The sequence below is a fragment of the Miniopterus schreibersii genome, assembly GCF_964146895.1.
Source record: "Miniopterus schreibersii genome assembly, chromosome: 12".
Classification (NCBI taxonomy): Eukaryota; Metazoa; Chordata; class Mammalia; order Chiroptera; family Miniopteridae; genus Miniopterus; species Miniopterus schreibersii.
The window spans coordinates 71006240-71018039 of record NC_138112.1 but is presented as its reverse complement, the minus strand read 5'-3'; the positions used below and the strand labels follow the sequence as shown (position 1 = coordinate 71018039).

General features: G+C 55.8%; 1 protein-coding gene across 1 annotated transcript in view; it reads right to left on the bottom strand.

Moving 5' to 3' along the window:
* Positions 1-4918: 4918 nt before the first annotated feature.
* The window catches only part of LRP5 (LDL receptor related protein 5), a 74490-nt gene continuing 67608 nt past the window's right edge, over positions 4919-11800 (bottom strand). Inside the window, exons 21-23 of the mRNA XM_081152788.1 lie at positions 11380-11519; positions 7265-7362; positions 4919-5386 (exon numbers count right to left, since the gene is read on the bottom strand). Of these exons, the coding sequence (XP_081008914.1) occupies positions 5125-5386; positions 7265-7362; positions 11380-11519 (500 nt within the window). The 3' untranslated portion in view covers positions 4919-5124. The remainder of the gene's footprint in view (positions 5387-7264; positions 7363-11379; positions 11520-11800) is intronic.

Here is an 11800-nt window from a genome sequence, read left to right as displayed (position 1 = left end):
CGAGCGCGGGGCCGCGGGCACCCCCGGTGACTCCGGGGCGGTGAGTGGCGCAGGCCGCGGAGTGGCGCGGGCCCTTCCCGAGCGGCGGGCGTTCCGACGCGGGGACGGGGCACCGAGCCGCGGCTCCGAGCGCAGGCGGCGGGCAGAGACCAGGCCCGCGGCGGGCCCCGGGCGCGGCGGGAGAGGCGCCTGGCTGGGAGAGAGGGCGGCGGGCGGGATGGGAGGCGCGGGACCTCGGGGACAGGAGGGGGAACTTGGGGTTTATGCTCAGAGAGTGGGGGCCGGGAAGAGCTTTGGGCAGAGGGGCGCGCGCAGGCCTGGGCATGCTGTGGAAAGGACGGCGTGGAGCCGGAGTAGCCCGCGGCCGGACCTAGGAGCATGGGGGAGGCTAAAGGGGACACCAGGGCAGGGCTTGGGGCCGGAGAGGGCCCGAGGGGGCAGCCAGGGTTGGGGCCTGCCCTCCTGGGCATCCGGGGAGGGCCCAGCTACCCACCGATTTCTTGCCGCATCCATCATCCGAGGACTTGCAGGACCTGCGTCAGGCTCCTGCATCCCAGACGCTAAGGTGGGTCACAGGGCCATGTGCACGATAATTAAATAAAATAAAATAATGCAGTACTTCGCCTAACCTAAGTGGACCCCAAAAGTCTTCAATTCTTGTAACTCCTAACCCAGCAACTGTCAACCTTTTTTTATCTCATGGCACACATAATTACTAAAATTCTGGAGCACACCAAAAAATATATTTTTTGCCAATCTGATAGACAAAAAAAAAAAAAAAAGTAAAATTTTGATTCATTCACATGGGACGGCTATTGTGTTGGCTGTCATTTTTTTATTTGACAAGCTAAGGGAAAACAGGTCAGTGTCCCTGACTAATGTTTTAAAAATTCTTGCAGGCCGGCCTGGGGTGGCTCAGAGGTTGAGCCTAGACCTAGGATCCAGGCGACCGGGGTTCGATTTCCGGTCAGGACACATGCCTGGGTTGTGGGCTCCATCCCCAGTCGGGGGCGTGGAGGCCGCAGCCGATCAATGACTCTCTCATCATTGATGTTTCTGTTTCTCTCTCCCTCTACTTTCCTCTCTCTGAAATCAATAAATATATTTTTTTAAAAAAAAAATTCTTGCAGCACACCAGTTGAAAATCGCTGACCTAACATAAGCCAAAGGGTTGAAATCAGGAGAACTTCCTGGAGGAGGAGGCATCTGAGCTCAGCCAATCACCTAAGGGCCATGGGGCTTTAAGGAGGAGAGTGACTTTGAAGCTTTGCATTGGTCTCACCATTGTAGAATTTCTATATTTCACAGATCACCACCTCCCCCTTTTCTCTCTAATCTTTTTGTGATTTAATTTTTAATGTTTAAATTGTCAACCCATCTACTTTTTAAAATTAATATGACTAATTTCACACATACTCAGCAGTAGAGAGAAACATACAATGAACGCCCATGTGCCCATCACCCAGCTATTACTCCTTAATTTTGGAAACAGACACAGAACTACCAAATTTAATTCTATCAAGTAATGATTTTTTAAAATATCATTTATTATTGCCATGATTTCATAAAAGGAAGGACATCTGTACACACACATACACTCAAGAAACATTAGCTCAGGATAAAGAAGAAGTTTTTAAATTGAATAAGCTTCTCCTGAGGACAGAGACACCCCACATTGGCTTTCCTTTTGCTGTGTTACCAGGGTTCAGTCCTGATCCAAGGGCTAGAGTGGGGCCACCCTGGGGAAGGCCATGCTCTGGAGGGGCCTGGGCTGGTGCTGGGTCAGGTCAAGACCAACACCTGTTGAGACTGGAGAGAAGGGGCCAGATCGGGAGCTGTAGAGGGATGTGAAGGAGAGACCCATTTTAACATCGAAATTTAACTCTCCTGTTCCTTTTCTCTGTCCCCGGCGTTAAGAGTCAGTCTGGGTTGGGGAGGAGGTATTTCCCGTCCCACCAGAGGACTGTTGGTAGCTCAGGTGTTGGTAGGAAGGGGAACCGCTGGGCTTGCTAATCGTTAGGGCCACCATTGAGCTTATGGGGAAAGTAGAAGTGGGCATTTGGGTGGAGAGAGAGACAAACGGGTGGGAACCTGGGTGAAGACCTCCAGGAAGGAGCAAGGGCAGTACCAGCAGGGCGTCCCAGTGCTCTGAAGAGCCGGCTGAGTGGTTCTCACTAAGGTGCCCTGCAGGGGTCGAGTGGGGTCCAGGGCCTCACCCAACTTCCCAACCACCCAGGTCTGTCTGGGACAGAACCTTCCACACCACCCACATCCCGGTCCCCCACTGTCCTGCCTGGCAGTGGACCTGCCCAAGGTCTGGCCACATGGATATGGTTCAGTTACCCGGGCAGCCATGGGCCCCAGGGGGCTGCTGGACTCGGGCAGGGAGGAGCTCCCACACCCATCCCGGAGCAGGGTTGTAGGCGAGCTGAGCTGAGCACATGGCTGTCCTCTGATAGGGTCAGGGAGGTCCTATCATTACACAAGGGAGGCCACGCAGGGCTCGGTGAGGGATGACAGGAGTCATGGTGTCACTGCAGAGGTGCTGGAGGGAAGGCAGAAGCCCTCTTGGCCACGCTGAGTAGCACTCAGTAGTCAGTAATGTTTATTGGATAAAGGAATGATTGAACAAATGAAAGAGAAAAATTATTCACTTCTTTTTCCGCAAGCCTTGGTTTCCTCAATTACAAACTGAGGATACCATCTACCTAGCTGGTCTGTTGTGAAATTTAAATGAAATAAGCTGGGTTAATTTCACCCCCTCATTTAAGACGCAGCTGAAACATCACCTCCTCCAGGAAGCCTTCCCCATGGCTTTGGAAACTGTCTGCCTCCATCACTGGATTCGGAGCACCTTCAAGGGAGAACACCTGACTGATCTGGGTCCCCCAGCAAGTGACTTCAGTGCAGGGCTCTGCACACAGTGGGCACTTACTGAAGGCTGACAGACTTCCTTGCCACATAGGCGGCCAGTTGGTTCTCCCCGACTCATAGCTGATCACCTGGCAGGAAAGTGTCCAGTGGAGTAACCTCTGGCCACCAGATGGCACCCCTAGCCATGCAATGGCTCTATTAGGGGGCTCACTGGGTTGCTGGGGAGAGAGAAGGGGAGGGCTGCCCACAGAGGCCACCAGGGGTCAGCACCCCAGGCCACTCCTTCCCCACCCCTCGCTTGGTCCCTGGCAAACCCTAGCAGACTGAATGGCTGGCTGGACAGGGGAATGGAGCAGGTGTGCTCCAGGGGACACTCAATGTATGAGTGAAGGGAGGGTCTCCTAGAGGACCCCCACAATGCAGCCATTCACTCCCTGCTTGGCTGCCCGGGTTGAGATTGGTGCTTTAATTAGCACCTCTGTGCACGTTGCCCAACCTGGAAGAACCAGAATCCTGGGTGCTTGGGAGCCCCCCCACCCCCAGGCAGCGCTGTGGGGCAGGGATCCCCACCTAGAGCTGAGACTCTGGGTGCACCATCTAGCTCTGCCATTCTTTAGCAGTGTGACCTTGAGCAGGTGTGTCACCCCTGAGCTTTAACAGGTCCCTACGCCCATTTACCAAGGCCCTGCTACTTGCCAGGCAGACTGGGTGAGGCGTCTCCATAGGCATTATCTCCTGGAAGCCTCCCAGCAGTCCAAGGGGCAGGTGACGGCACCTTTCTTAACAGGTGGGGCCAGCTGGCTTTCCAGATGCAGATCTCACCCCTCCCGTGTGCACAGGGGCGTGAGCATAGTGCCGCGCCCCGCCCCCCCCCCCACCGGCCCACGTCACCCTGGGTTGGCGCTCAGCACTGGCTTCCCATGCTCACTGTTGCTTTGTACTGATGCCATCCCCAGCATCTGCTTTGGTCCCAGCGGCAGGAGCATCAGCACTCCAGGGCCAGGGAGGTGACTCTCGAAGGCCCGTCCCAGGAACCAGGCCCAGGAGGCTTGTGCCTTGAGGTCCCCAGCTATGTCCCCTGGCCAAGCAGTCTCGCAGTCCTAAGGGCTACCACCTTCCCACCTCCTCAGTGCGAGGGCTACTGGATCCAGTGTGTTCTGGGCCCCCCATGCTGGAGGCCATCCAGCAGCTGGTTGACTTACCTCACTCAGCTGTCACCTCTATGCTCTACGCCCTGGGGGGCCAACGTTCAGGGTCCTGTTGGGAGGCCGCCTTCCAGATCTCTGCTTTCACTCTCCAATGGAGTGTGCTCCCAGCACTATGCATGAGGGGTCTTCTGTGACCCACCTCAGACATTCCAGTTAGGGTCAAGTCCTTCCTGGCTCCCTCCCTCCCCTCTGAATATGGCCATCCCAGTATGCACCATTGCTTGCTGATGTCTCTGTCTCCTTCCACAGATTAGGGACCCTCAGAGGCAGGAACCAAGCCTTATCCCTAGCAGTCCCCTCCCATACCACCCAGGTGGGCACATGGCAGGCCTCAGGCAGCGTTCACTGCCTGCCTGTGTGAGGACCGGGCAGCAGGAGCCAGGGCAGGCTGGGGGGCTCCCTCCCCTGGCAGCTCCACCCACTGTGCCTACACAGATGGCAGAGCCCAAAGGGGCCCCTAGCCGCCAGAACTGTATTGATGGGCACAGCAGCCTAGACTGGCACACACAGGTCAGATGGTGGCAGAGACTGGCCAGGAACAGCCCAAAGCCCAGCTATTTAATCTGCAAAACTTAGTGCAAAATTACAACACAGGGCCTCTCTCTCAAAAATTATAATTTCAGATGGCAACAGCAGAGACAAAATCCGGCGTGGGCCCCTTCATGACCACATGAGTCAGGCACCCCTGACGCTGGCCCTCCTGCGGGCCTCTGCCCTTCCCTGAGGGAGCCTGAGGGAGAGATGCCTGCGCCCAGAGACTGTCCAGGGCCAGAGGTCGGAGTTCACTCCGTGGGACACTCAGCTCCAACGCACACATGGCACGAAAGAATGGCAGTGACATTTAAAAAAAAATTAAGTTTATAAATATTTTCTCCACTGTACAAAGTTTCCCCACCCCTGCCCACCCATCACTGTTCACATTTCTCATGTTTTTAAAAATCCCAACTATATTTATTTTTTAAATCATAAAATATATTTTTTCTTTGTTCATATTTAAAACTATTTACAGGGGCGCAGAGAGGCCAGGGTGGCCCGGCCGAGGTCAGGACGAGTCTGTGCAGGGGGACGGCGGGGGCGGGAAGAGGTGGAAATAGCTCCTCTCGGTGGCAGGTGAAGGGGGGCAGCTGTCCTCCGCTGACAGGTACTGGCTGTGGGGTGTGGGCGGGGGCGGGTAGGGGTCTGAGTCTGAGTTCAAATCCAGGTAGTACTTGCTGGCCTTCCAGCGGCTGGCGCTGTAGTCACTGTCACACACGTCAGTGCTGCAAGGCGTTGTCGGGGGCGCTATGCCGCGGATGATGTAGGGCCTGGAGGGGACAGAAAGGGGAGGGGAACCTGACTGAGGAGGTCCCATGCACATCTACCAGATGGGCACAAGGGTCTCCTAGTCACGTGGCCTCTGCACCTCAACATCCCCACCTCTAATAGGCGAGCCTCGCCCAGGCTCTGGCAAGCGCAGCAGCCCCAGGCCAAGGTCGCCTTTACGGAGAACCAGGCCTCCAGAGCCTACCTGGTTGACCTTGGGCAACTTACTTAACCTCTCTGAGCTTCAGTTTCTCACTGATAAAATGGGGAAGATGAAGAAGCACGTGTTTCAAAAGTGGTTTGTGGGGGTTAAATGAGATTCTGCACGGAAAGTGCTAGAAACAGTGCCCCACAGGAGAAAGTGCTCAACAACTTTTCCCCTTGTATCATAACTGTCACTCCGGCCTGCAACCGCCCCATTTGAGTTAAAGAAACCTGACCCCGGAGGTATCACCCAGCTGTCCCCCATGAGGACGTTGCCTCCCAGACACCTCCTGTGTGCTGAAATCCTGCACTGGGCTGCCACGTGGCCTGAGTCTGGGGCTAGGATTGCGGTGCGTTTATAAGCCCCGGCTCCAGGCCACAGGGGGCTCACAGGGGACAGGAAGGAGGAGCCAGCAGCCAAGGGCCAGCGAGGGGTGCCTGGCGCTGAGGAAAGTGCAGCAGGAGGATTCACCTCAGAGGACCCCAAGAGCAAGAAGTGACCCTGACAGACAGTGGGAAGGGAAGAGGTATCGGAGGTGTCACCCAAATCAGGGCAGAACCAACAAAGCATGGGGGGTTCCAGATACGGAGGGGCCTGGCTGGGCTGGTGTGGATGTGACAGCTCTGGGGACAGTGTATGAGGCTTCTGGGGACAGACCCTGACATGGGGGCACTGGGGAGCCACTGCAGGTCCTTGAACAGGTCCTTGAAGAGGTGTGCCTCTCCTGAAGCTGCAGAGCGCCCCTGGTTCGAGGCTGGGCCCAGAGTTCCCAAAACGGCCACTAGATGGCAGGTGATGCCTCTCAGAGTCTCCACTGTACCAGGCCCCTCAGGGGGCAAAAGGAGGCCCCACCACTCAGAGCTTCTGCCTCCACCTGGGCGGTCCAGGGATGGGCCAGAGCCCTGATCTCTACCTAGGGGGCAGATGTGGCCTGGGCCCGCCCCCCACCCGCCCCATCACAGAGCTCACTTGGGGGTGGGGGCCCAGTGCACCTGGGGGGTGAGACCAGGAGGTTGCAGGTCAGGAGGTTCAGCCCCCACCCCCACCCCAGGCTGTGACCGGGCCCTGGACACAGACCAGCACACCAGATCCCGCTTCTGAATATTCTCAAGTGTCTCCTTCCCACTGAGGGAGGTGGGATCTGTGACCCAATGTACACAACTTGGGTGATGTGAGGGGCTGAGTAGGCTTGCAGGTTTCTCAGGCTCAAAGGGGCAAGTAAGAGGGAAGGACCACGTTATCAAGAGCTACAAGGCAGGTGCCACACCAGCACACACGTGGAATCAGATGTGAGCCCCGGTGTCGCCACCTGGGTCCCAGAGCCAGATTCAAACAGTCAGACCCCGGGGCTGGAGCCCTGCCATGCCAAGGTGGGAATGGGAACATCCTTCAAGGCTCCATCTGCCTGTCCCAGCTTAAGAGCCACTCAGAACGTGGGATCCCATTCATTAGAATGTGGGTACCTGGCCTCAACATGCAGGCTTGGTCCTCTGGTGTGGGGGCAGCCCTGGGAGGGTGAGGAGAGGCAGGGCTGGGGTCCACCATGTGTCCATAAGTGCCCTGGACCCCTCCCCAGGTTTTCTCTCCTAGGAAATGAGACAGGACCCTCCCTGCCACAGGCTTGTCTGGAGGCCCAGCCAGCCACTTGTGCCAGGGCTATGCAGGGACTTCGTACCTGTAGGGTCTGGTGGGGGCGGGAATGTTTGAAGAGTAGAACATGTCCATGTTGTACAAGGAGGGGTCCGTGGCAGGGGATGGCGGTGGGTTCAGGATCTGTGGAGAGCCAAGCAAGAGTCACGAGGCCTGACACATCTGTGTGTTCCTGCCACCCCACCCCACCCCCACTCTGGTTTCCTCCCCAAGCATGGGGTGCAGGTCCACACCGGGCCGACTGGGCTCAGTGGACCCACACCTCCCAGGCCCCCTTGTCTAGTGGGGGACTTCACCTGCCTGGGCCTCGGTTTCCTCATCTCTAAAATGGGGATAAGAAGAACCGGTTCCCAAGGCTGTCCAACACTTGATGAGTCACTACAAGAAGTGCACAGGCCCCTCCCCTGCCCTCCAAGAAGCGGGCGTGGGCCCCTGCTGCTGCTTCTGGAGAGGGGCCTCCTCGGCCCAAAGAGCCATCCTGGGGAGTCCTCAGGATTTGACCCCAAAGTTGGGAGTGCACAACACTGAGGGGCAGGGTTTCAGAGATTGGAGCAGAAACCAGGCAGGGAAGCCCAGTGGAAAGGGCCTCCGGCAGCCACCCAGCACCTGAGGCCCGTGGGGTCGTTTGGGCATCTGCCCATGAACCTGACTGGAGCCGGTTTCTCTCCACTTCCCCCTCCAGGGGAGCTTTGGGATTGTGCCCAAACCCCCTCCCTCTGCTGCCTGTCACTGCTACTTTCCCCAGGGAGGTGGGAGGTAAAGCTCAAGGAGTTGTGGAGTCTCCCCAGCCCTGCAGTGGGCAGGTTTCTAGCAAGTTCCACTGGTGCAGCACCTCAGCGGCCCCTAGGCCAGCTGGCCTGGACCTCGGCCCTGGGGGCTCTTCCTCGGCCTCTCTCAGCTGATCTGCTCCCTCCTGCGTTCTCTTTTCCTCTCACTCCAGGTCCCTGGAATCCCGGTCCCTGCTGATAATTCTGTTCGCTGACCCCTCTCTGTCCGGATCACCACGTGAACCGTAACTAGCAAAGGCCACCCAGCCGCCATCAGCACAGCAGCGGTCAGCGGCTGCCTGCCTCGCTCAGAACATCTCATTACGTTCCAGGAGCACTGGGGATTTAGGTACAAAACCTGAAACCTTGAGAACTTTAAGAGAGAAAATATGGAAAGAAAGTGTGTGTGTTTTTAATGACAGAGGAGGGAAAGCCTTTCTGAGCACAACCAAAAGAAAAACCCCAGACGCCCGCCCATAAAAGGTTGATCATTTCATTGTACGAATGGCAAACACACCATAACCCGAATCAAAAGACAAAAACCTAGGAAAAGTATTGTCAGACACGCCTCTCAGGATGGGCTAATTATTTTAATATATATCTATGTATAAAGAGACCTTATAAATGCATTCAACCCAATAATGGGTTAAAATAAACGCCCTCTCGAGAAGATAAAACTGCAAAGGTAAATAAACACACAAAGATGTTCGATGTCACTTGGAATGAGAGATATACTAAAATTACAGCGCCACACCACTTTTACCTAAATTAGACCTGTGGTGTGTGTGAGAGTCTGGCGGGAAGATGGATTGTCCCCTGGCGAGGCCACTTGATAAGAATGGTCATGGTCAAGACGACCAAGGCACAGCTCTGCAGCCCATTCTTCCTGTTGCCTCAGGAGTCCTCTAGCCCCGGGAGCCACAGATGTCACATCTGAAGGAGTGACCCAGGCTGGTAGTTACCAATCAGTTCTCAGCCTCATTTGTAAAACGGGACGATGGCGGAGAAGGCGCTGGGCAGCTGGGCAGTCAGTGCTCAGTCAATGCAGCTTCTCTAGTAGCAAGAAGCAGGGCTCGGAGGGGAGCTCTCATTACCTTCAGGTAACATCATTTGGGTCATAAAAATACATACGAAACGACTCTGTAGGAGAGTCAAATCGTTACATGTCCAAACCCACAGAATGCACAACACCAAGAGCGAACCCAGTGTCACCTACGGACTTCGGGTGGTGGTGACGCATCGACTGTAACGACTGCCCCACTCTAGTGGGGATGCTGACGATGACGGAGGCTGTGCATGTTGGGGAGCAGGGGTATATGGGAAATCTCTGTACCCTCTGAGGTTTGCAATTTTATCTGAAATTGCTCTAGAAAATAAAGTCTTAAAAAAAATAAAAGCATGTAAAACTGGTGAAATGTGAGTAGGGTCTCGAAGGGTATCATATCAATGTCTCGCTTCCCTGATTCTGACGTGGTACTGTTGCTGCAGACAGAATGTGTGTGTCCCCCAAGCACATACGTTGAAACCTAACCCCCGATGTGACGGTGTTAGGGGGTGAGGCCTTTGGGAGGTGATTAGGTCATGAGTCTAGGCCCCCCGAGCGGGATCAGTGCCCTCAAAAGAAGAGACCCCAGAGAGCTCCGTGCCCTTTGTACCGTGTGAGGATAAGACAGCCATCTATGATCTAGGACTCGGCCTTGCCGAATCTGCCAGCGCCTTGATCTTGGACTTCCCAGCCTCCAAAACTGCTGCTGCTGTTGAAGCCTCCCACTCCCTGACATTTTTGTTACAGCAGCATGAATGGCCTGAGACAACAGTTACGCAAGATGTTATCATTGGGGAAAACTGGTGAAGGGTAGATAGGATCTCTCTGTATCATTTCTTACAACCGCATGTAAGTCTACAATTATCTCGAAATAAAAAGCAAAAAAAACTACTGTGTTTGCTGGGAAAATAAAGTCCACACTCGTGTATACTTGCTGATGTACAGATGACCAGGGAGAACACACAAGAAGCTTGCCACAGAATGTTCCTGGGGGTGGGGGGCTCTCCTCACTGTGCATCTCCTGTGCCTTTTGAATTCTGTGCCACGGACATACATTACTGGTGCAAAATCGTGTCGGTAACTTAAAAATAGGCTCCATGAGGTTTCTGAGGTGATGAAGATGTTCTGAAATTAACCATGGTGATGGCTGCACATGTCTGTGAATATACTAAAAACCACTGAATTGCACAGTTTACGCGGGTGAATCGTATGGTATGTGAATTATGTATCTTAAAGAAAAGCAGCTGGCTGGTCAGTGTCATCTCTGGCTGCCTAGTAAGATCCCCAGCTCCCGGCGGAGCCTGGGGACAGAGAAGGCCGTTTCCTGAGCCCGGTATCTGCCTGGGAGGCCAAGGGGGCTGCTCCGTGGGGCAAGCTCGGTCTCACGCGGCTTCCTGGGGTCCTGGCTGGTTCCGTGGGGCATGGGAGAGTCGGCGGGGAGGACACGAGGAGTGGTGGTGAGTATTAAACTCCAGGCTTCTGGGTCCTCACCTCCTCTGCCCCCAAATGCAGTCGGGTCCTGGAGCCTCCAGCAGACTGTTCCCGCCCTGCGCCCTGCTGGCCCCTCCCCTCCCCTTCCAGGGCGGCCAGGGTCAGGTGCAATAAGGAGGGGGCAACACCCCGGACATGGGGGACACCCCGAAGGGCGGGAAGGCCCAGGGGCTGTCCTCACCTTAGGAGAGCGCACAGCGGCAGGAAGTCAGGCTTCAAAGGATTAAAAACACAGCCATGTAAGTGAGACTCCAATGTTTACATATACACAGGTTCCCCTCCGTGCATCAAGCTCCTTCCAGTTACCCTGGAGCTGTGCTCTTGGAAATGGGGGTGCTGTAGGGGGGCTGGACCCTGGGGCCTCAGTGCTTCCCCCTCTGTACAGTCGTGTGGCTACCTGAAGCCCCAAGGAGCATTTCAGCCATGAAGGTCACCCCGAGAAGAGTTGCCTGCCCTTCAGGAAACAGCCCGGGTATTTTCTGGGGACCAGCAAGGTCTTGGTGGGAAAATAGGGTGCTCCTAGTGGAGATGCTGAGGGTGGGCTCGCACAGGCACCCCTGAGCACCCTGTCCAGATGGGCCCTGCAGCAACCTGGGCGGGATGAAGGCTGAGACTCCCGCTCTACAGATTTTTACATAGTTTCCGGATGATCCACAATAAACAAGAAGTGCCCTTCTCTAACCTGAAAAGTGTCACTAAAGAGAAAACGGACAGGGTTTGCAAGGGAGGAAGGTGAACTCCCCCACCATGCTCTGTGGTGGGACAGAATAACCTTAGAAATCCTGAGGTCAGAGACGTGTCCCCTGGCCAGCCAGGCCTCCTCCCGCCCCCACTCACCGGTGGGTACAGCGTGGCCTTGGTGCTGGATGAGCTGCTGGATGAGGCCCCAGTGACGTGGTTCCGGTCGTAGAGGGGTACCCCGCCCCGGCCCCCCATCAGGCTCACAGAGCTCATCATGGACTTGCCGCACGAGATGCCTGCGGGGGGAGGGGACAGGGCAGGTGAGGCCTGGGGTACCCACAGGCCCTCCATGGCTCCTGCTGCCCAGGAGACCCAGGTTCAGATGAGTAAGTTCACCCCCTCCCGGCCCTCTGCCCACCTCCAGTGTCGCCTCATCTGTAAAATGGGAGACACACAGCGCCTCCCCCAGGGACCACTGTGGGCCTGCAGGAGTGAACTCGGAGGGTCGGAGCACAGGGTCGCCTGGCATCAAAAGGACCCTGTTCTCTGGGGGCTGCTGCGATGGTGACCATGCCAC